Source organism: Calonectris borealis, chromosome 7 (assembly GCF_964195595.1).
Source record: "Calonectris borealis chromosome 7, bCalBor7.hap1.2, whole genome shotgun sequence".
Taxonomy (NCBI): Eukaryota; Metazoa; Chordata; class Aves; order Procellariiformes; family Procellariidae; genus Calonectris; species Calonectris borealis.
The window spans coordinates 14,035,859-14,060,018 of NC_134318.1; the positions used below are offsets into that span (position 1 = coordinate 14,035,859).

A 24,160-nucleotide genomic window follows, 5' to 3' on the forward strand; every position below is an offset into this window, starting at 1 on the left:
GACGCAGGGGGTGACGGGGAGGCTCGGCCTGAACCGGGCTGGCGGAACAGGTGGCCGGAGCAGAGAGGGTGGTGGGGCCAGGGTTGAAGCTGAAGGGGCAAGCCAGGCACCCTCCCCAAATGCAGACAGGCCTCCTGCCCATCCTGCTGCTTTGAAACCAAAGCTCGCCTCCTTTCTGGAGGCAAAACCCCCCAAATATGCACGTAAAAGCAGCCACCCCCTGCTTGTGGAGCAGCTCACGCTGCGTTTCTCGGGGGTCTGAGGACATGTGACTTATTTTTTTCTTTTTTGGCCTCGTGCTTTCCAGCACAACCAAAGCACGTGGCCGACAGACTCGCAGCCCTTGTCGTACGTATTGTTACAGACTGCCTCAAAAAGAAAAAACTAGAGTAGAAACCTCAGTTGTAAGCAGAGATAAAGCCTAATGTGAGCTTCATCATGTGGCAGTTTGGCTTTCTAGTTGTATTTTGGGTTTTGCTGTGTGTTTCCGCGCTGTCTCTCCTCGTTTCCTCCCCAGCGCCTCCTTCTGCTGTAACTTACTGCACAGCTTTTGAACAGAGACCTGTTTGGTCAGCGCTGACTCTCGGTGTTATACCTCAAGGGACTTCCTCGTCTTGTCAGTCTTTTAGTGTCAAAGTAATAAACGTGACGGATTTTCAGAATACGCAGATGTCCTCTGCTTGATTTCTAGTCTTTTACAGTTACAGATTGCAAAGAAACGCCGAGGAGCTCCAGGGTTCGGCTGCAGGGACAGGGGCGGCCGGGCAGCTGCAGCACGTGTGACGGGGGTCTGGGGCGGTGGGGAAGGGGCAGAAGCAGCCGGCCAACTGGGGAGACAACCGTGGCCTGGAAAAACCCCTGGGGAGACGGTGTGTACGGGCTCAGGCATGAGCTGATGCTGGCTGAGGACCAGCATGGGGCCGTGCACGAGGGGGAGTGAAAAACAAACCAGTACCTGTAACGCCTGGCCTTCTCCCACCCCAGTCAACACGGAGGAACAACGTCAAACGGTAGAGACTGTAAAGAGAGCTGCTGAATCACAGCGAGGAAAGAGCCAGGCAAAGGCAAAACATTCCATCACCACATGTAGAAAGTTCATAACAAATCACGTACCCAGCGAGCGTCAGCACCAAACTAAACCTGCCGCCTCACGAAGAGCCTTCCTGCCCCCGGGGCGTGCCGCAGCGGGCTGCAGAGCGCAACGGGCGCTCGGCCAGGGGCTTGTCTGTGGCCCTGCCCGTCCCCCATGGCATCCCACGTCTCACCTCCTCTCCTTCCAGGCTGGCGTTGCCCAAAAACCACACAGCCCCTCTCTCCTGACTCGTGGTCATCCTGGAAAGCCACCTGGCTGCCTGCGCCCGCGCGGTCACATAACAAGCAATGACAAGGCATCATTGCCAGCAGAAGCACACCATGCACAGAAGCACCTTTTGCAGTTTTATTTATAAAAAAAAAACCCTGAAGTTGAAATACAGAGTAACTGGAAAAAAGTCTCACAACATAGTAATAAAACATCTTTATTCCCTCTTAAATATAACCTCTAAGACTATAAGCCTATAATTCCTGTTAAATCTCACTTAATTGAATGGTCTTTATAGGCTTTCCTCATTGGAGAATGAACATTGAATACTGGCTTCAAGACAACATCGGGAAAACAGTAGTACGGGGAATAAATCAGGAACTTCTGGTACCTCGGGAAACCTCGCAGAAGCTGGCAGAGACACAAGCAGCAGAAGGCGCGTGCTCGCGCAGGGAACCAGGAGTGGAGCCGGGGGCTGCGCTTCCCCTCCCTCCCACCGGCTCGCGGCCGGAGGCCAAGAACGAGGACAACGTGAGAGCCTGGGCCTCACAGCCCTCGGAGGAGGGATGAGCAAGGAAACAGTGGAGGAAACAAGATAGGGCAGGAGAGGCTCTGGGAGCAGCGCTGCTGCCACGGCCCTCCAGCCGGGACCCTGCTGCACCTCTCGGCTACAGCTCCTGGCTCAGCCTGCGGGTGACATGAGCCACAGTCACCCTCTGGCTTCTAGGTGGATTGAACTGAAGTTACAAAACCCCCAAGATTTCTCCCCTAAGTGGGTAACTTCCCATTCAACCAGCTATCCCCTAAGCTGATGGAGTCCTGCTGCAAAGGGAATTACACCAGCTAATGGGGTGAGGGAAGAAGAGCCCCTGAGGGCCAGGTCTGCTGGTCCGGCTGAAATGACAGCTGGAGAAGAGTCTCATCACTCCCTTGAATTAACACAGCATCCTGTCCTGTAGGGTTTGCTCCCCATCTTGATGTTCATGGTGCCGACCCATGACAGCACAGCTGCCCTGCGGGGCCAGGGCTCAGGCAGAGGGTGCAGGGTGCTGCTCCCCAGCCAGCCGGGCGCACGCTGCCTTCTGCCCAAGGGGTGGGAAACAGCCAGGCCCAGCTGAAAAACATCTCCTCAGGAACGAACATGAGGGAGAAACTGTGGGGTAGATCCAGTGAAAAAAGTGCTCTGCCTTCAGTGCCTTTTTACTGTCACGTAACAGGAAAAAAAAGTGTCAGCTGCCCCCAAACCCTCCCCCCCCCCTCCCCCCCCCCCCGGCCCATTAACTGTTGCATAATACACTCAAAAATACTGATAGGACAAACCAGAATATTTTATGGAAACCTCCTTTTGCACTCACCAGTCCCTGGAGCAAGCCAGGAGAGGTGCTGAAATACATTCCCCAACACCTCCTGCTAGCAGTGTACAAAACCAAATAATCTTTCCAGACACTTCCCTGACCGACATATGCGACTTCCCAGCACGTCTGCATTTTTCACTTATCATTTTTCTCTCGGTTTTACCTTGTCTTCCCTGCTGCTTTAATCATGACCTTCTCCTGCTGGCCTCCCCCTCGTTAGGGGACGCGGTGCCAGACGGAGGCAGTATCGAGCGAGCGCTGCTGTTCAACTTCTGCGCTCGAATCTTGCCCCAGCTGGTCTAGGGAAGGCTGAGGTGGCCCTCCTGTCCCCTGAGTAGCAGGCAAGCCCAGGGCAGAAGCGAAGCGCAGCATCATGTCAATGTACTCTGGCAAAACCCAGCATAAGCTGCAGGAAAACGAAGAACTTCTCCAAGCCTGCCCGCTTACCTTTTGGGAATGAAGGTACTCAGGCCGTGAGCACATCGCTCCGCCAGCTGTTGCAAAGCACATCGCGCCCTGAGGACAGCAGGTACCAGCTACGCGCTACCCTCTTGCAGCGTGCAGTGTCACCGCTGTAGGAGACCTGCCCATCAACTCTGTGCTGGTGCCACAGCCAGGCCAACGTCTTCAAAAGTGGGTCTGGGATTTGAAGTGATGGGTTTTTGGACACCTCAAACCCACCTGCCAGACCAGGTCAGAAGCGGCACCCCCCAGCGCCTCGGCTGCAGAGCGCCTTGTTTGAAAACCAGGACTCTGGGTAGGGACCTCCAAAACAGGGGCAACCTGAATCCCCATTCACGTGGGGACACTGTGGCTGGCGTGAGAGTACTCAGCACCCTGGTCAGAGAGCTGCAGGAAGGGACCAGCACTGGGACACGAGCTGAAGGAACTGCAGTCGCAACTGGACACGGACCGCAGCGTTTGCTGGTGGGGTGACTTGGTAGCACGTAACACTTGCAGAAGGTGAGGGGTGGCTATCACAGCAAGAAGCTGCTCTCAGTTCACAGGGTGCTGACAGACACAGGGAAGACCACAGCACATAAATATATCCATGCACGGCCACAATCCGCAGTCTCTGGGGGCTGCCAAGAGCACCTAGATGTGGGGCTCACCGATAGCTGCGTTCCTCTTCTCAAACTTCATTTTGAGCTCTGACACGAGGGCGTTGTGGGCACTGCCATGACCTCTCTTCTTCAGCTGCTTGTTTATAAACTTGGGAGTGAGGGAGCCGGACACGGTTGGCACCCGCCACCCCAGGGCGTCCCCCCTGGGAGCCAGGGCTGGGGGCGGCGGGGGCGAGGGGGCGGCCGGCAGCACAGGGGCAACCTGGATGTTGTTGTTGCTGTTCTCGTTGTGCAGGCTCTTGGCATCATCCTCAACGACAAACTTCTCCGCAGCATTGCTGGGCCTCTTGAACTTCAGCCACTCCATCCTGACTGCCCGGGACTGCGGGGTCTGTCTCTTTTTTATGATCCTTCTCACCGGCATGATTTTGTTGGACCGCTTATTGCGCCAGAACATGGCAGTAGAGATCATGATAGTTATCAGCACCATTATGCCCATGACGCCAGCTAGCACTCCTAAGGCTTTCATGGGGTTATCTTTAGTTTGCATCAAAAAGGCGGCCATAGGCCCTTTGTGAAGAGTCTGTAAAAGAGTACAAAGAAAACACATGACTTACTCTATGGGACAGACAGTGACCCAGAAATTTCATTTGTCCAAAATATGTAACAAGCAGGGCTGACTAATGGAAATCGTCTCTAAAAAAAATGAGAGTCAAAGAGCCAGTCCAGGTTTGGAGAATTTAGACGGAGCAGGAGACTGGGCAAGCATTACAGTATTGCGAGATGGACGCCTGTCGAACACAAAAGCTTACAGGAGTACTGCCGCCGACGTAGGACGGATTCCTGCGTGTCACCATAGTGCTTGTTTAACTTGCCAGAACCGAGCAAGAAAATAATTGGCTCCAGGATCTGCAGCTGTATTGCTGTACTACATTTCAGAGTTAATTTCCTAGGAATAATAGTGCTGAACCCAAACAGAAGTTTATGAGTAGAAAATGATCTTTCAAAAAGAGTTGCAGGGGATACGGTGATGCAGTTTATAGGACTATTACTGAGCACAGCATTAAAAAGATTATGAGAAAACTTCACTTGATAAAATTACAGTGTACAAATGAGTAGTTAGCAGGTATGTACTGCATTCTGTTTTCAAGTACTCTTTTACAGACATAACAAAACTCTTTGAGGTAGGGGACATGAGTAGAGCTAAAGAGCTTTGTTTTTAGAAATAAAAGAAATCAGCAATAACATAAGCTACATATGGCATATTAAGGACAAATGAATGGCCAGTTCACTTTGCAGCTTAGCACACTGTGCGTCTCGGAGGTCCCCGTATAATTTTGCGGATTTTGCCCTGCGGGTGGAGCCTGGATCTTTTCACACTTTTCCAGTACATGATGGTGGAGATCACCATTGTTACAGAAATGGTGGAAAGGACGCCACTCATGCAAATTCCAAATATTGTCCACGGACGCTTCTTGAGACCTAAAATATAGGATTTTACCCTGGACTTGATCTGGAAATATCAAAAATAAGAGAAATGGTCAGCCCTCACATATTTATATTTGAAAGAGGCCAGCATCTATTATAAATACAACTAGGGAACTAGGGTAAAATGTGTACAGGATAGAAAGCATATGAAATAAAGGGAGCTAAGTGTTGAACTAGGCACAGGAGAGGAGATTGCAATGACATTGAACTGAATCCACAAACACTAAAAGTTAGGGAGCACGTATAAACACCTGGTTGATCAGCGAATAAAGGATAGCAGCGCGGCACATAGATCACCCTTGTTCATGGCACGGTAGTCCACCCTTGGACTACATTTCCAAGAGAAGTTCATAATGAATACAAGCTCCTGCAAGGGTATCTGGACAGACAGTAGTGTTGTGCAAGGCCAGGAGATCCTTCAGAAATGGCACATTCACGAGCAGGTCATAAAGCTACGAGAGGCTGCGGAGAGACAGGGCAACCCACCGTGCCCCACTCCTCTGGCCTCGACCCCAGGAGGGAATCATCACCCAAACTCTGCATGTCTAGCGACAGGTTATCTGCATTTTAGCAGTCTAAGCTCCCAGCTTTTAGTCAATGGGAAGAAAAGGAGGAGTAGTCACCACATGCTAAAATAGGTATCAAAGTGAGTTTAAGGAGGGCCTTGTCACTAGCTTGGACTTGAACCTCTGACTTTTAGACGTTTAAAGTGAGATCAGATGGATTTCCCTGTATGGCTCTAAACTAGGACGCTCATCTCTTTACCCTCCCCAGTCTGTGGAAGGAGATGCCTAAGAGTATCCCCAAAGGACGCTTCAGAGTACCTCTTGTCACGTATTACACAGGAACACTATTTATTTTTAAACCACATCCCTAAACTTAGGGAATATAAATTCATTAATACACACCCCATTGTCTTCACTTCACTTCTGTATTTTCACAGCCTACCTCAAACACATTATCCAAGACCACCCTTCCCCTACCCTGCATGTTTCCTATTGCCAAAGAAAAATGGGCGAAGAAATGCTATTGAAACTCATGGACCACATTACCTTACAGGTAGCGACCAATTGTCATCATTTTGCTGACAAAGAGTTTGCTGCAAAGAGTTTTTCCATTATTTAATTAGGAATGGACCTAAGCTAGAAACCAAAAGCAGAGCAGCCCACAGCTTTGGTGGAGCTTGGATTCACATCAGCTTTGCTCTTCTGCATTACATGGATTTTGTGTACTTAAATCCCATCAGATGACAGAAATTCTACCCTGTCTTACTTAACTTCATGTGAAAGTCTGATGAATTAAGTGTCAGATAAACCCTGTTAAGTAGTACATGACCTGAAATCAGTCCACTTCTGAGTGTTGTCAAGACCTATTTTGTAGCGAGGCACAGATGGCTAAATAGTATAGGACCAACAAAAGGAGAAAGATGACATACAATTAAGAAGATTCTGTATCTCAGTAATAATTATTTGATTAGCTATTTGAAAACCTTGAATAAACAGGATTAGACAGAAGTACATGTCTATGTTGCCGGTGTACAACAGTTGCAGGGGTAAGAACTGATGGAAATCGTATGGGGAGTTTCAGAATTCAGCTTCGTTCATCTCCCCCTTGTCTCACCAAGTTTGGCACCTGTTCAGAGCTTCCAGTTATGACGAGGTGATTAATACCAAAACTAAAACCATTAATAGTTAGCCGGTTCAGCCTATATTCTAGTTACTGGGCCTGTACTATACAAAGCTTTGCCTGGAATCAGCCTTGGATAACTTCTTCAGTAACATCTGCATAAAAACAGAAGGCATTTTGTAAGCATACAGTGGGAGAATTTCTGTTTGTCATGGCCATGACACTCAGGATAAATAGGAAGAATAACTTGCAAAACAAGCCTGGAACAGCATCATCTTAGCCAGCCTGCAGAGAGGCTTATGTAAGTGCATTTGTCACCAAAAATCTTTGCAATCTTGTCTGTGTCATCACTGTGGCCCAGCCAGTTAACACACAGACCAGGTCTGAGGGAGGGCTGAGCACCTTCTGACAGTGAAAATCTGGGAGCGTGGGGACACCTAAGTTTAAGCGCTTTGGCTCTGAGCACTACCCTGCATGTTCAAAACACCTTCAAGTCATCGTATCAATTACCAACAGTGCCTCAGAACCGGGTCAACAAATAGTGCCACTTTGTAATTAATTTAGCTGTTGTTTTTTCCTAAGAGGCATGCTGCATTTTGAAGAGTACCCATTTCTCTTGTACACACACAAAAAAAAAGCAGATACACAATGAAACGAAAGCTGGTATGAGAAGCACTGTCACATCTCTGTGGGCCAAAACCTGGAAGAAACACTCTCTCTCTTAATAGCCATCAAAAAAGTTAAAATACCACTGCTCACAAAAGATAATGCTCCGCTGTTTTTTTGCTGTGACTTCACAGTTATAATGAGCACTGGCCCAGAGAAGGGTTGGGGACAATTAGAGGGTTACAGAACCGTGGCAGAAGTTTGGATGTAGCTAAGCTGTTCCTATCAGCTTTGAGAAAGGAGAAGTCCAATCCTGGGACAAGAATACAATTAAAAAGATTAAAACAACTGTTTGGATTAAAAGATGTCGTCACCTATTTTTTGTTTAATAGGCAAGTATGGTCCCTTGCAGAACCCTTGTGACTGTCTGTCCCGTGCAGAGAAGCTCCTCAGCCCGCGTCCCGCAGGGTGCTAAAGTGCCCAGCGGTCACTGGGACTCGCCAGCTTTCGAGAGGCTCCAACATTGACACATGCCTTTGAAGCCGGTTTCGCAAGACCCAGCACTGTGCAGCTTCAGCATAGATGCATGCTTTCAGGCTGCGTACCTGAAGGGCAGGCTGCAGAAAACACCCCTCTGCAGCACGTGGGGCTTATTCTTGCCATCCTTCCTCCACAGTGGCTTCCTCCCCAAAAACCTGAGTTTTCCAAAAAGGATTCCCGTGTCTCTCTTTGCTACTGAAATGGTGACTTATTTCCTTTGTTTTTCTCTCTCCTGCCACAACAGTTTGCAGTGTGCAGACATCCACACCTCCTGGCAGCTTCTCAAGAGCCTTCCATAGTGAGCAGCGAGCAGAACAAGTGGGCAGCGTATCCAGAAGTTGGCCCCAACGGGAGCATGCAGTTGAGCTGTTCAACCACGCGACCAGCTAAGGCTCACCAGCTATATTTAGAAGTCTAAGTAAGCAGGCAAAGCTGTTAAGAGCCCAAGCTATCGCAGATTATAGACAACTTGGGCTCTGTCGACTTGAGCAAGTGGATCTGTACAAGGAACCAGCTGGTTCCGAAGAGCCCACTTCCACATATTCAGCATTTCTGGGGTCTTGCTTCAGATTGCTCTAGCCTGGTTGCAGGGACGGGCTGCCCGCTGGCGCCAAAGCACACTAGGTGTGCTCCCCAAACACATTTTCCTCTGAAAGAAGTCCACTTTGTGTGCTTGGAGCTATCCGAGACATAAGCCATCCCACCGTATGTGGGGATGATCAGGAGATCTGCTTCAGAAGTAACTCCTGCTCCGAGGTAGAACACAAGCTGCGCCCTCCAGTGCTTATCCCAAAGAGCAGTGCTATCACCGTATATAAAGGCTGCATTTACGTCACTTTGTAATACAAACATGAGCATGGGGCAAGACTTCTCAAATCAAACCAACCTTTTCTGAACAATTTATTTCAAGGTCCATGTAACAGTGGAAATAAAAAGCTAACTGCTCTGCAAATGTGGCAAAGGATGTTTAGTGCCATCAGCAACCACACCTCCCATGGTTGCAGAGTTAGTATGACAGAGAAGGACATATCCACATTAATTCACAGAAGGTATTTGTTGAATCTTTCAATTAGGGGAATCTAAAACTGAGACTCACCAGCTATATTTAGAAGTCTAAATGAGTGGCCAAGGCGATTAAGAACCACAGATTATGCTACCTAAATGTGGACTTAAGCCTCAGTCCATGAAGAGGTGTAAATAAATGCCCCCATATACTTGCAGAACCTCAGTGGAGTCATTCAGAGGCAGAGGGATCCCCCCATCAGGCCAACCTACAGGATCGGGAGTGGGAATCAGCTTTCCGTGAAAATCTCAGGCAGCAGGAATAGATTTTTTGAATGAGACGTAAGGGTGAAAAAAGAGTGGCTTTTTCAGCATATGTTTCGTATTCTGTTGAGAAAGGATAGGAGATTAACAGATGCCACTCAATACCAATTTCCATAAAACCAGACTCAGTTAAATTAAAAGGCCTCTGGAATTTTTCATCACTGTATTATTTCAAGAGCTAAAGGTCCTTTTGATGCGCAATACTGCTGAACTTAGCCACAAGGCATCTATCTTGAAGGGCACAGCCTTGCGCTAATTGCAATGGTAAATGTTAATCAGAAAATACGCCTGTTTAATTACTTGGTGTGATTAACACTGCAGGAAACCTCTAGAGGATGCATTACAAAAATATCCTCCTTATCCAAAATCAGTAATACATAAATGCCCACCAAACAGCTAAAAGAGACTCTGTACAGCTGGAGCACAGAGGGATGAAATGTACATTTGTAACAGCCTCTGAGAGTGTGTGCACGTGTGCGAGAGCGTGCGTGTACGCGATGTCCCTATACCAAGAGACTGTTTCCTTCACAAAGTGTTAGCAGCGACTGTGCTGTCTCTGGGACATAGGGTGTGACCAAGGGTTTTATACGCTGGCACTGCATCTCACTCACGTGCGAGCTGAAATTTAAGAGTGGTTTTTGCAAGGAGATGTGATGCTCTTGGATAAAAAAAAACCCAACCCAAATCATTGCAAGCAATGGAAGAAGTAATGAAGAAATGTACAAAAGCTTATGGAGGATGCGACATCAGATTAGTAGTGCAGATCCTGCTGAAGAGACCTACTCAAGTGAAGAAAGAAGATGCTGTTGCTATCTTGGGCTCTGTGTTGGGCCTTGGCATCGAGAAGAACATGGGAAGAAGGGAAAAACTGTGTCTGAGAGGAATCCATGCCTTCACAGCCCTCTCTGCTTCCCCTTTAGACTCTATCAGGAGGGGTGCTCCCTTGCTTTGTGCCAAAACTGCACCCCTGGAGGGGGAGAAAAGGAAGCAGAGAGGGGACTTTGTACGAGACACCTTCTTTCATCAGGTGCTGATGTTGCTTCAAGCACTAGAAGGAAATCCAGGAAACTCTTTATCCCAAAGCATCCGCTGCTCTTGTTTTCCTTCCAGATGTCCTTCATCAGCTGGTTCAGGGACACATCATCTCCCCCCGCAGAGGAGGTGTGGGCACCCTCCCTCCCCTCGAGACCCCTCAGCCCTGTGCCTTAGCCCCGCACGCTAACAGAGAGGTTATCAGCTCATCGGGGAGGGGAGGGAAAGCTGGAGGCTAGATGCTGGGGGCCAACAGTGGGGACAGCGCCTGAGGCCACCCGGTGCCACGCGCTCCTGAAATGTGCGCCCTGTGAGAAGCCTGGAAGCAAGGCAGGGAGGGCGGGCGCTCCCAGTGTTGGCTGCAGCTAGCAATTCTTATTTGTGGTATAAAAACCACCAAAACTTATGGTTTCCGTGGGAAATCGAAGTGTTAAGCAGTTTATTTCCTTTATATCAGTAAGAATGGCTAAATCTCTAGACTTATCACAGAGACGCAGCATGCCCAGTCCCCCAGCTCCACATGGCAGAGCCTTGAAGCGGCATGCCCTGCCCACGCCGAGCCCCAGCGCTGCATGGCAGCTTTCACAGAACTTGCAGCGGGGCTGGCCAGCCCCAAGAGGCAGCCCCACGCCAGGCACCCCCTCTGCTAGGGCAGACCCGAGTCCTCCGGCAGTCCTGGTGGGGCAGGCGCTGATGACAGAGACCGGGAGTTACTCCGGTGCTGCTGGCGGCTAAGTTTACCTTGCCGACGAGCACAAGTGTTCTCTGCAGACGCCTTTTAACTTCCAGCAGGCTCTGAACTGTATACAAGAAGTATCATATAAATGCACCTGATAAGGAGTGTCAATGGAATAAGAGGAGACGGAGAAAACAGAGAAAGATTGTAATAGATAAAAGAGCAGCGGGTACATTTTGACCAAAGAAAGAGAAGGCCAGCTGCTGTCTGCAGGAAGAGATTTGCATCTTTGCCCAGTATGTGTGTGGTCCAGAGACTGTCAGGCTAATGATGTGTTTCTCATCTACTTTAAACTCCATTTCCTCCCTGCTGCTACCTACTTAAAGGCATGGCAAGGCAGTTACAATAAATAAGAATCATGCAAGCATGCGCTGCTCACCATAAATCGCTGCTTGTTCTTTGGTTGATGTAAAAATTGGACTAACAGGAAACTCTCAACCTACGTGTGCTACCTTGTAGAGTTTTCTTGTTTCGTCTGCTAATAGTACTGCAATTATTAAACTCACATCCAAAATTCTATAGTTTTCTCACTTTTCCTATGTCACTTATGTTGACTTGCAAAACTGGTCTGATATATTTCACTCTGGCCCCAGCTACTTTCCACTCACTTTTTGTAGGGGAAAAAGATTGTTTTTCTCCTGAATGAAAACAAAAAACCAGAAATTTAGCAGTCAGGATTTACCTTTACTCTCAGGAGTCTATAGCCCTTAATTTGCATCTATCTCTAACAATCAGACGCAAGAAACTCGTCTCCCAACCACATTATGCTCCTACCTTTGCACCTTTGCAATTTCTCTGATCACAATGTCTTTTACGTTTGTAGAACTCGGCTTCACCACAAGGCTCTAGAAACACTCTACAAAACAGAACTAGCAAGAAAGGAGAAGCAATAGCTGGCAACTTTTTGGCTGTTGATTTCAACTCCTGAAGCATCTTTAAAGTAGTCTCAGAAATGGAGCAAGCAGTGACTACTCTTTGGTGCCTCTCAAGGATCATCTCACATAACGATTTTTCTAAAACGTTTGCTTACCTCCTCTGTGATATCAATCTTCAGAACTGCCGTGGTACTGAAGGACGGGGAGCCTCGGTCTTTGGCCTGCACCACCACTGACCATATGCAGTCTTTGTTCTTTGTGATGTTGTGGATGATGTCCAGGGAACGGATATAGGATTTCAGCTTGATTTCCCCTGTGCTTTGGTCGATATCAAACACATTGGCTGGATCTGCTTGCATGATGGAATAATCTACAATGTTGTTGGGTTCTTCTGCATCTTGATCTATAGCCTGGTAGAGGAATTGTAAAGAACAAAGATGTTATTGTTTGTATTTTGCCTGAAGATAAAACTCTCAAAGTTTCTGAGCATTCACTTCCAATAATATCCATGCTGTGAGATGACTGGGCTGTTTTTGTTTTATCTTCGAAACAATTTCCCATTTTTTGGTATCAGCTATGCTACATTTACTAGTGAAAATCAGCAGGACTAGAGTTCTTTTTGTATAAGCGATTTCTATTTGAGATTAAATAAAATCAGAGGGAAAACTGAACCGTAACCTATCTGTAGAATGCAAATGGTCCACTGCTGGGGAATTTCTCACACAGCGTGGGGGACAAATGTGAGGTGAATAGAGAACAATGGGATTAGCTCCACACTATAAACTATAGCTGCCTTAATTTTTGTGTTGTGGTATTTATTCTGCTAAGATTAGGTGTTGTGTAATTAGGCTTCACTATATACATTCAAATATGCGTAACATAGGATGTTCTGCTCCTTTGCTTGTGAATTGTTATTGCATTTTTTTTACCTCCTGCTCCACACTGGATCAATGAAAAATTCTGCAAAGTGAAGGGAAAGAAGTTGTGTGGTTGAACACAAAGGCGTGGCAGGAAGCTTAAGTATTCAAACCCCTGTACTTTCATTCACTCATCTTTTTTAGGCTTCATATGATCACCGTATAATCCAGGATCCTCCACCAGCTGATGGTTCAAATACTGTAACAGAACTTTATCTTTTCCCTGTAGAACTTATTTCTCCTTCTCAGCAGTCTGTAAATACTGTCATTCCATGCTTTAATCCATTTGTTGCATACAAATGGATGTGCAAAATAAAGCCCCAGGAAAAGCCAACTTCCAGGCATTCATCATGATCCCTGAGCAATAAACAGCAGAGCCGGGGCTTTTCCAAAGCACTCTGCTTTGTGACACACCGTGTCGTCTCTCACCTCTATCTTCACCGGTGACCCGATGATCATCGTCTTTTCCTGGATGTTTTCATTGAACTCTGGAGAGTGGTCATTGACATCTAGCACAGTGATAAACACTTCAGCCAAGCTGTATTTCCCATCTGTGTCCTCTGCCTTCACATAGAAATTATACTTTGAGTTCACTTCAGCATCTAATACAGCCCAGGGCTGGGTGTAAATTATACCTGTTGATGGGTGGATTAGGAACCTGGAAAAGAAGCATGGAGAGACTTTTGGGTTTTTTGGTCACTTAGTGTGTGTTTACAGCCTGGGGCAAAGGTGGGCTGTAAACATCGAAATGCTGTGCCCAAAGATTGGTACTCTTCACCTAACTCCTGTCTGGCTGATGTTTCCAAATCATTCACTCCACCTATTTTTGGCTAGTTCCTTTAGGCTTGAAAACCAGAGAACTATCAGTGTTTGGTGTTTTTCTATCTATTGTGCATTAGCCATTTTAGCTGCATTTTCTGTTAAAGCCTTTGTCCTCAGTAAATGCTCAATGTGATGGCCTTCTCCAGAGTGATTTCTTTGCGTTAAAACATTAAGGAACTGACTATTTTTTTTTTCAGTTTATAAGTACAATGTATTAGATCATGTCCTGCATAAATTAAGATTGATTGATATCACCTCAATAGTTAAGGGAAGTATGCTGCATATCATATTTAAGCTCTGCTCTTCTCAGAATGGGTAAGAAAAATGGCTGCTCTCATATCCCCCAAAGAGCAGGGCAAATTATCTCCTCCAAAAATAATCACTTTTCCACAGACTGGCACTGGGGTGGAGTGGGTGTTCAGATTTATCTGTAGCAAGTTCAATTCTACACATTTGTAATTACTGAGACACTGTCAAAAGTGTCAGCCAAAAGCCTGGATTTATAGAGAAGATACCAACCCAGTGTCTTTTTAAAATGGACTGCCAGTGTAGGCTCCAAGCAGTAGGGTTTTTAACAGATGAAAGGTTTTATATACCCTTTAATTAATGTACAGGATAACAAAATATTTTCTGTATTCAAACTGTGAGCTCAATTGAAACTGATTATAAAAGGGGCACTTAATAATCCAGAATCTTAAATTGTTTTCATTACCCTGTTCAATACAAATACAAGTCTTGATGAAAGCCAAGAACTGGAGGTGGAAAGAGCTGTGCAAACTCCTGGCAGGAGACAGGGCCTGTGCTGAGTGCCTCCTTAGCACCCAACCCAGCCTAACCGTGCAAAGAGGACTCTCATTGCACCCATTTTAGTGGAAGAATAGAAGCACTGAGATGTGAAGAGATTACAGCAGTGTACCCCACTCCCATTGGCAGCTTGGATGTAGGATTACCAGCACAATGGTTTTATCTTCAACAGCTAACACTATTCCTCTTACTCCGGTACAACTAATTTTTCTGCCAACGCCACTGCATATCCACTGATGTAACCCCTGAGACAGAAAAAATCATGCCTCTAATTGAAACTCTCAAATCTGCATCAAACTGTGTGTTCAGCAGATCTGGAGGTCCCAGAGCTAGGAAATCAATCCAGCCTTGCAGAGCCATGCCATTCTGGCACAAGGAAAAGAAAAAAAAAAAGAATCATACTTAAGAAGGAAAAAGAAGAGTCTTCACATCTTAATTTCCTCATTCCTCAGTGAGTCTGAACATCCCCATAACTCCAATCAGAATAAAGTTCCACTCACAGTTTTTTCTAAATCCTTTGTCAACAACCTTCACAAGCTTCTTTGCACCAGCTGCTACATTTTAAACCGAAGAGGTCTGCCTGCACGACATGACCTTTGCCTGCTTGCCTCTATGCAGTTAGCAGCTAGCTTAAGGACTTAGTGAAGAGCTCAAAATAATCCATCCTGGAAATGCTCCTATATGTGTATCCTTCTGGCTACAGAGGAGGTTCACCCTTAACATCTTGGATTTTGGACTTTGATTGTGCCTCCTAAATGCCTTTGACCTTAACAAGAAGTGTTCAGCTTTAAAACAATGGAAAAATGGATTCTGAGGATGAGTGCCTGAAAAGCTCGTTCATTTCCAGTATTCTGCCCTGCAGCCCCACCATGTCCAGCAGGAGCTGGAGGTTTCAGCAGCAATGTCTGTGATGGCTAGTGATGATAGCCATGGCTGGGAGCCCCAACCAATGGGCCAGGGCAACTGCTGGGATGGAAGCAATGTAGGAGAAACAGTGTTTCAGGATGTTTTTACCCCAGCACTGTCCCCAAAGACAGGGAGAGGGAGCTAGGCATCATTACAAAATCAAGTAAGCATCAGATTCCCTTCTTCCCTAATGCAGGACTATGAGGTTTAAATATATAAAATGCTTTGAACACCCAATGCAGCTGGCCTCCAAAGCTAAAGTTTATATTCTTGAAAGTCTTGTCGTCTTTGATTTATTTTGACAAGAGTTGAAACTGAACTATTGTTACAGCTATATGGAAAGGGAAAGAGCAAGCAATTGTTTTGTCCTCCAGAATTGACTTTTCACAGTAACTAGACCAAAACCTTCTCTTTCTCTTACAAGCGTTTTTCAAATGGTGACTGAACAGATCCTGTGTATTAGTACTTCAGCTGCCTTATGTTTTTTTGGGGGCTTGTGGGTAAAATTCCATGGGTTCATGAAGCAGATGTTTACTGATCACATGAGTTTTTCTGTTGTTTTCACAGAACTCACAGAGAACATGGCATAAATGTCCTTGGAAATGAGGAGGTCAAGAATGAGCCTGTTTTTTTTTTTTTAAATTCTTTTAAAACTCTGCTTAGAGGTTATGTAGTTTTCTTTTTTTTTTTACTTACAGATCTGCTCCTGTTCCATAGATAGAGTACTTGACTTCTCCCCAAAGCCCTGAATCTGGATCTGTAGCCTTAAGAAAAGAAAATAAGAGAGTCATCCTTTATTAAACTGCAAAAATAAATGTTTCATTTTTCTTTTAACAACAGGCCATGTAAAAACCCAAATGCTTTCCCCTTTTTTTGCCATCACATTTTTAGGGGGAAATCACATAAACAAATGTGCATCTAGAAAACTGCAAAATCTAACACAAGGAAATGTCACTGGCTTTCCCAGGGAAGCTGCTAAGATGCCGCCTGTCTCCTGGCCAGGCTGGTGCCCAGAGGTTCTAGCAGGGAGAAAGCCACTAGATGGCTCCATCTATTGACATTTAACACATCCTTCCTTTAACAGAAATGAAGCTAATCTCAATGATGCAAACAAACAGCCCACTTTCAAGCCTTCCTAATTATCAGTTAAATATTAATGTATATTCCCTAGACAAAACTATTTACTTTATATAGGGTATTTTTAAGCCTCTGCTTGTTTAATTGATTCAATTTAAAGTAACGCATAACGAATGTTTCAATCTATACACAATATTTCAGCTTTGCTTATATTTTAATCATTCTTGTGCCTGTGTGACTTTCAGTAATGCAGATACTACACCAGACGATATCTTTGTTCTGGACTCTTGTTGGCTTCCTTTCTTAGCTCAGGATTAGGAAAGCTATTGATTTGGTAGCTCCTGCTTCTCCGATAGCTCTGAGGAGGTTTTATATTATACTGTTGTATCTGGCCGTCAAAATTCATGGCGGCAGTGGTTGGTTCATTCATCTTCCTGTTTAAATATCTAAAAACTGGAACAATGTCTTTGATTCCTGCATGGTTAACATAACACACCTGCACCCCCACTGACAGGTGTTTTTCAGTTCTTTGACATAAGCTTGTCAGATTCTCTCACCCCATAATTTTGACCGCAGTCTACTTTAGGACTGCCTAACTTTTCCTGAAACATTTGCACACCTGGGATTTCTACCAGAATTGCCATCCTGATTACTTGGAGTATCTCAGTTTGTATTGGTGAATCTGGGTCAAGTACTGAGTGACAGTAAATTTTCTGTGGACTCCTCAGCTATGCTGTCCTGTGCACCTTGGCCCAGAATGGCTAGTTTTGTTGCTTTTGCAAACTTCTTTTAAATCTCTTTTTTTGCTGTCCACCTCCTATAATTTTTTATTCCTCTTCCTGCAAAGATAGTGATGTTTGGGAGTCTCTGTTTTCTACAGCTTTCCTATTAGTTTCCTCTAATAACCTTTTCTGTATTGTTTATGTTCCACTTCTTTCATTCTTCTATCCCCAAAATTTGCCTTCAGCACTTTATTATTCTGATTATTTAATTTTCTTTCTTACTTGCAGGCAGCCTGTGCTGGAGACCTCTGGCAACCTGCCACCATCATCCTTACCCGTGAGGCCCCTGCAAGGTGACTTGCATCACCCACCGAGCCCCACACGGCCAGGAGCTTTCTCGGCGTTGCGACATGAAATCTGTTTCCAGTCCTAGCAGCTGCATTGAAGAGATACAGCTCACACCGACGGCTGGAAATGCTTCTCCAGCACATAGGGCCCATGTAATACCCTGACTTACTTTCTATGAAAATGTGAGATACTGGAAAATCTATAGGCATATTTTTCCCCACTGTGAGAAGACACTTACATAGGGATCTTTCTTTCCCAGCTCCAAGCATTTTAATGTTATATTCTTGCCTTCATTAACTGTCTAATTATGCATTTAACAGCCAGATTCCTCCCAGGAGGAGGAGACTAATACCTACTAAGCAGCCATCTTGTTTTCTTTTTACTCGTACTTAAGCAAGCAAATCCAGTAAATCCAATTCCACTTAGTCATAACTGAATCTTCCTGCTGGACACTGATTTGACTGGGGCTTTCTTAGTGCTCACAGATGATGTGATTTGTCTTAAAAGCAGATGGCCTTTAATTAAAAACCAAAGTAAATTTGTTGTTCTGAAAAATGTTTGCCTAAAACTTTATTTTTTCGGAAGCAGGTTTTTTTTTTGTTGATTCTGGAAAGGAACTGGAGTTCAGTCTGGAAGCTGAATGGCGAGTAAGATTTGCTACTTGGCCTCTGTCCACTATTTTTAAGGTACTTGAACTGTCTCCACAGACACCTAAAAAGAGAGCATTTCTTAAGAGATGAATGAAACTTACTGTAACAGCAACTACGTTTGAGCCCCCCGGGGAGTTCTCGGGGATCCTGGCAATGTAGTAGTCGGAGGAGAACTTCGGGACATTGTCATTGGTATCCAGCAAGCGTATCACTACGTCAGCTGTCGAGCTGAATTTCTCCGGTGTGTTCACCTCTATTGCAAGAAGCTAAGAAGAGAAAACCAGGAAATTACTACAAAGCAGCTGTTATTACTTCTTAAAGGAGCTTCCTTCCGCTACGCATGGCACATTGGTGCATTTTAGCCTGTTTGGACCAGACAGCTCAAAACCGGGGAGATGATGAGCTAGGTCAGTGTGCAGCCTATGCTTGTTTGTGCATGCTTGCAATGGGCAATCAAGCTGTGGAAAGAGGACTTCAAACCTGTGTATACATATTAGACTTCACGTGACAGCTGTGATTGGTCATAACTAACCAACACAACTCAAAAAGCCATAACAGAAGCAAGGAAACACTCATCCCTGGGCAGCTCCTAGAACTTAGGGAAACATAAGCACTGAATAATTTTGAATAATCACATAAATTGAATCACTATCCTTTGCAGAGAAAGCATAAATTCTTCATCAGGAATGCAGTCAGGGCAGTGGACTGCACCAAACGGGGTAAAGAGATGAAAGAACCGGTGGCCTGGGATGTTTGGAAGCACCCCAAATGGGGTGGGGGTCAGGGATCAGGCATGTACAGCAGAATCTCATGTCACAAAGTTTGTGAGAACTTCTACCACCGGGCTTCTTGGGACTCCACCCTCGCTGCCTCATGCTGATTAGGACTTTATCATATACCCAATGGCACTTTTGAATTACCTCACTGTCTCTGAGGAGGAACAGAGAGCTCTGGCATAACGCATTCTCATAACCCTGCTCAGCTGAAAGGGTAGGCAGCCACATACAGCAAGACCAGGGGTGGGGAGAAGCCAGCAGCATGGATGTTCTGGCTGGCTGTCAGCAGAGCTTAACCCTAGTACATGCCTATCTCATCCCTCAGCTGAGGGATGGCACTGCTGGGTTAGCAAGTAGGTTTCTCACATTGCCCCTTAATGCACAGCTACTTGATGTAGGGAAGAGCAGCCACCACAGAGAAGGAAGAGGATAACTCAGGCATCTGGCATGTGGCCGTTCTCAGTAGGCAGCAGGGAGCTCTCAGATCCCCCCCTTGGGAACAGAACTGAGCAAGTACTTGGTGAGTCACCTCCAAAGCCTCAGACAAGCACTGTCCACAGGACTTCAGCTACTTAGCACTGAATGTTTTCTCTCTTATTCTAACAGTCTAACACAAAACAGCAGCAGTGTTTCTACTGTGTCTCTGTTTGCTTCTCAGTAGATTAGTGGAATGTCAGTAGGAAGCCTGAGCGGGTAGAGCAGCAAGCCTATTGCTCAGGTGGTGTGCGACTGAGCAAGAACGAGCAGTTTCAGCAACAGGTACTGAGAGACACCGAGCCCTTCACAGCCTCCGGCCCAGGCGCCTGGTCCCTGACGGGTGGCTGCATCACACAGAATCAGCACTAGGACATCAGTCTTGGGCTCTGCAGGGGCTGAACCCAAATGACTGACACAATGACCAATGGTCAAGCATTTGGTTTTCATGCTTGGGCAGAGACCTACTTAACAGAAAGCAGGAGGGCCCTAGAAACCTACTGAAGACACCACACCACTAATAGGCTAGTGAGCAGACATTTGAGGTATGAGAGGCTCAACTGAAAAAAATCTAGCTGCATGGGTTTTAATTCCCAGTAGACGCATGTCCTAGGAACTCCCTCAAAGAAGGCGAATGCCTAAGCGAGCTCTGAGCTCTGGAAGGTGCCACAGTGTCTCCTGCTCCGTTGGTGCAGCGCCCCGCTGAGACGAGGGCTGTGGGACCTCATCCTTCCCGTGCCGCCCGCCGGGCGCTCGGCCTCTCTCCCGCTGTGTCACGGCTGCCCGTGGGGCAGGCGGCACATGGTGCACAGCAGCGGTGGCACCGCTGACTGGCTGTGGGGCACACGCTGTGTTCAAGTCCCTGCTCTGCTAGGTTCGGAGAAGTCTGTATCACCTAGAGGTTTGGGGAGGGTGGGGAGCAGTTTAAGTAGGCAGGGAAAAGGCTATCTCAGTATCGCCTCCTGGAGCTGTTCCTACTGTGTGAACATTTATAATGGTTGGAAATAAACAGTGAAAGGTTCTTGAAGAAATTAATCTCGAAGGATTGCTTGTAATTATAGGACACACTTGCTCTAAAAAGGCAGTTTGGTCACTGGATCTCTGTACTAACTTTTGTGTTTGGGAGTCTCGCATGGTGTTATAGCAAAAGAAATTTTTGAAGGGACAGTCATACAAACATCAGCAAAAAACTGCTTATGAGCAATCTCAGCTCCTAAAGCAGCACAGAGAAAATCTTATTGCTTATCGTGCACATGGAGCTATAACTAAATTATAACATCTGCAGTGAAATAATCTTTGCTGCTGGAATCAGCCCATCTTAGAATACCTTATGAGGGCTTAGCATTTTTACTTTGTTTTCTACATTCATTTTTTATTCCCTCTCCTTTTAGAAGCCGTAGTCCAGCTATGTCAACATGCTGACAAGATCTTCCTTCAGGGAGGGATTTTTGTCAGCTTACTTGCCTGCAATGTCTTAAGCAGAGCTGTATTGTTTGTTTTATCCAGAGAGAGAAAAAAATAGCATAAAACTATTACTTCACAGGACTACGTATCAACAATTAATACAAGTGCCAGAAGAGCAAACTGAGATACAATCTTAAAAGTGGCAGGTAAATTTTTAAAATAGAGTTTGATTTTGGCAGCTGAAGAGAATTGCGTCCTCATGCAGTCCCGTTCTGCAGGAGATGTGAGTGTCTGCAGAGCGCGAGGGGTAGGTCCAGGCTCCTGTCAAGGCGGGATGTGCTGTAAACTGAAGGAGGTGGAGGCAGGAGGTTTGGTCCCCGGAGCATGTCAGCCCATGACAAGGTGGGACAGCAACATCTGGCCCCAGTGGCAGAGGAACTTGAGATCTAAGAGGCCAGGCTGGAGGGATACGAATTACCACAGCTGCCATACCTTGGGAAACCCACTCTAGCTCTTGGACAGCTGAAAATGAAGGAGCTCCTGACTACCAACTGCATTTAAGAGCCAGCCCTACATGGAAGATAGATTTTTCTCTAGCAGTCTTCGCTTCAGGTAGTTTTTCAGCGCACTTCTCAGTCAAATTACCTTTAATTCCCCTCTGGCATTTTACTGTTCAGTAACAAACCAGAGGAGAGGGATCATTGTTTACAGAAAAACACCTCTGAAAATAGCTTCTCAAAGCTGCTGTAGGATACATGTTAAATATAAATAAGAATATACCTCATCCAAAATTCTAACCAGAATGACTACATTGGCAACTAAAACTGGGTAGGAAGCGATTTGAACTTTTCAGGGAAACAGAGACAGCAATGAGGTCTTTATAAAGTATTTGCTGCCATATATTACTACCATATCATCCAGCTGCACCTTCTTCATTTGGAATCTAGACAAAGGTTCTGCATTTTTAGCAAAACCTTATGGTCTTTCTCCAGTAGAAATAATTTCATCCAAAAAAAAAAGTGAATAGCTGCTTAAGCTAAAAAAATATATATCCTTTTTCCTGGTAATTAATTCTTTCAGTGTTCATGGCAATCACATTAACTACTTTGATTTCTATTAGTATTCATGAGGAGGCCATGTGTAACTTCTTTACTGGTCTTTTGGTAGTTTAACCTGAATAAATGTGCGCTTATTATAATTAGTTTCGGTAGCACTTTATAGCCCTTTCAAAATCTGCCATTTTAATACAGTAATGATGCCTCATATTTTTGTAGCATCTATAACCTATGAAGCTCAAAATGACTAAGGAACATTACAAGAGGAGACATGAAGCATACTGCAGTGAAATGACTTGCTAAGGACACAAAGCAAACCACGTAGCAAGGGTGAGAACAAAATCCAGGAAGTTGGCTTCTGGACTGTGCTAAAAATGCCACTTTCTGTACAAAATCAAAACTAGCATATGTTAATATTCAGCTAGACAGTTTTGGCAATTTTTTTTTTAATGATTACAGGGATTGTCTACGCCATTCTTTGCAGTCAGAACTGAACCGTCTATATTCATGTTCAGAGGCAGCTGACACAAAACCAGACTACTTAATTATCTTGTTGATGAGCCAATGAATCCATCAGGCAAGGTGATAATGCAAGGGTCCAGCTTTTGGATGAAAGCTGGTTCTTGTATGGCTGGCTTGGAGCATGGCTGAGAGCGCCTCAGGTCAGTCTGCAAAAGGCCATATAGATGGATACACTCTGACAAAGGCAGTGAGCAATTTTGGGAAATTATCTTCCAGTCAGCTGGGTTCCTCAGCCTGCCAATATTCAAAAGCATGATCATGAACCAAATTACTTAGGACTCAGCAGGTAAAGTTGTGGCTCTAGAGAAATTAGGATTTAATCTGTGAATTTATCATTGTAAGAGCAGAAATAATACCCTTAGGGTTCAGTCTGGAATGACTCAGAGCCACCAACATGTGCAGTTTCCACAGAGAGATAATACTCAACATTTTGCACCAACTGGACTAAATTAGTCCACAGATGCATCCATTAAACCTTTGAAAGTTGATGAAATGGGCAGAAATGAGTTTCCCTTACATGGACTATAATGTCACTGACAATGCATCAGACAGCTGCAGGTGGATTAAGAAGCTAAACCCCATCAGATACATAAGCCATCATAAACATATCATATACACAGGCAGAGAGGACCCGGAAAACAGAAGTACCTTGAAGGTTAACACTGTGAATTTTTCATAGTCAATAGCAGCAGAATTTTCCACTATTATTGTAACCTGAGCCTCATTCAGGACAGTTTGGGGAACCACTCGGAAGATGCCACCAGGTCCAACAAGACGGAGGTTGAATTTAGCATTGGCTCCCTGTGAATGAAAGCAGATACGGCATTGTTTTCAGTGAACGATGCATTTCTTACAGTCTAGATTGGCTCTGTTTCTTCTATAAAATTAGAATGAGTTTTACTGCTTAGAGCCCTCGCTCTCCATCCCCTGGGCAAAAGACTGCCAAGAAGCTTAGTTATATAATCCCTCCAGCCCTGGTCACAAGACAGACATGGCTTTTCTTAAAACAGATTGACAAGCTTGGTTATTCTTTCAGTCGTAATGGAAAAACCCCGCAGCAGGATTGGCTAAGAGAGGGACTCTCGTGGCAAGCAGCCTTGGGCTTTGTGCCACACACTGTGAGCTAGTGCAGGTGACAGAGATGACACCACGAGCACATCGGCAGGCAAGTCCTGCCTCCTCCTGGTTCCTGCCAAGGAAAGACAACTGAACCGCCTGAATCAGGACAATGGACCCCTCAAAAACCCAGCCGGTGTCCTAAGAGCTCACAGCCTGGGACGATGATGCGGAGCTACAAAGATATGCGATTTCCAAACAGAGGTGGTACTCCACAGTTCGCACTGACTGGGTTAAGCTAGCCCAGAGTTACAACCACTAAACCTTTTGGAAGTTGTGCAGGATGACATATGACACACATTTGACAGCTCCAGGTGAAGAGAGAAGCGAAATCCCAAAATACAGATAAACCTTCTAGCTAGAGAGGACATGGGAAGCAGCAATATCTAGAAGGTTACCACCACCTGTGTGCCAGTGGGGAAGAATGAGCCAGAGCCAGATGGACAGACCAATTTTTTTAAACCAAAGTGGAGCATGGAAAAGAAAAATGAAATGGGGATTCTCATATTTCTGCCTTACTGGGGAGGTGTGAAAATGAGCTGAGCCCATTTAACCAACTCTCCGAGTTCATCAATTTCTCAAACAATGTCACAGTGTAACTGTGACAACCAGCCAGATT

At 45.6% G+C, this 24,160-nt stretch overlaps 1 protein-coding gene across 1 annotated transcript in view; it reads right to left on the reverse strand.

Annotated features, from left to right (window-relative positions):
• Positions 1–1,416: 1,416 nt before the first annotated feature.
• Positions 1,417–24,160, reverse strand: part of CDHR1 (cadherin related family member 1) — a 49,935-nt gene continuing 27,191 nt past the window's right edge. The window contains exons 12-17 of the mRNA XM_075154336.1: positions 23,074–23,226; positions 18,296–18,460; positions 16,094–16,161; positions 13,295–13,523; positions 12,104–12,358; positions 1,417–4,302 (exon numbers count right to left, since the gene is read on the reverse strand). Coding sequence (XP_075010437.1) covers positions 3,751–4,302; positions 12,104–12,358; positions 13,295–13,523; positions 16,094–16,161; positions 18,296–18,460; positions 23,074–23,226 — 1,422 coding nt within the window. The 3' untranslated portion in view covers positions 1,417–3,750. The remainder of the gene's footprint in view (positions 4,303–12,103; positions 12,359–13,294; positions 13,524–16,093; positions 16,162–18,295; positions 18,461–23,073; positions 23,227–24,160) is intronic.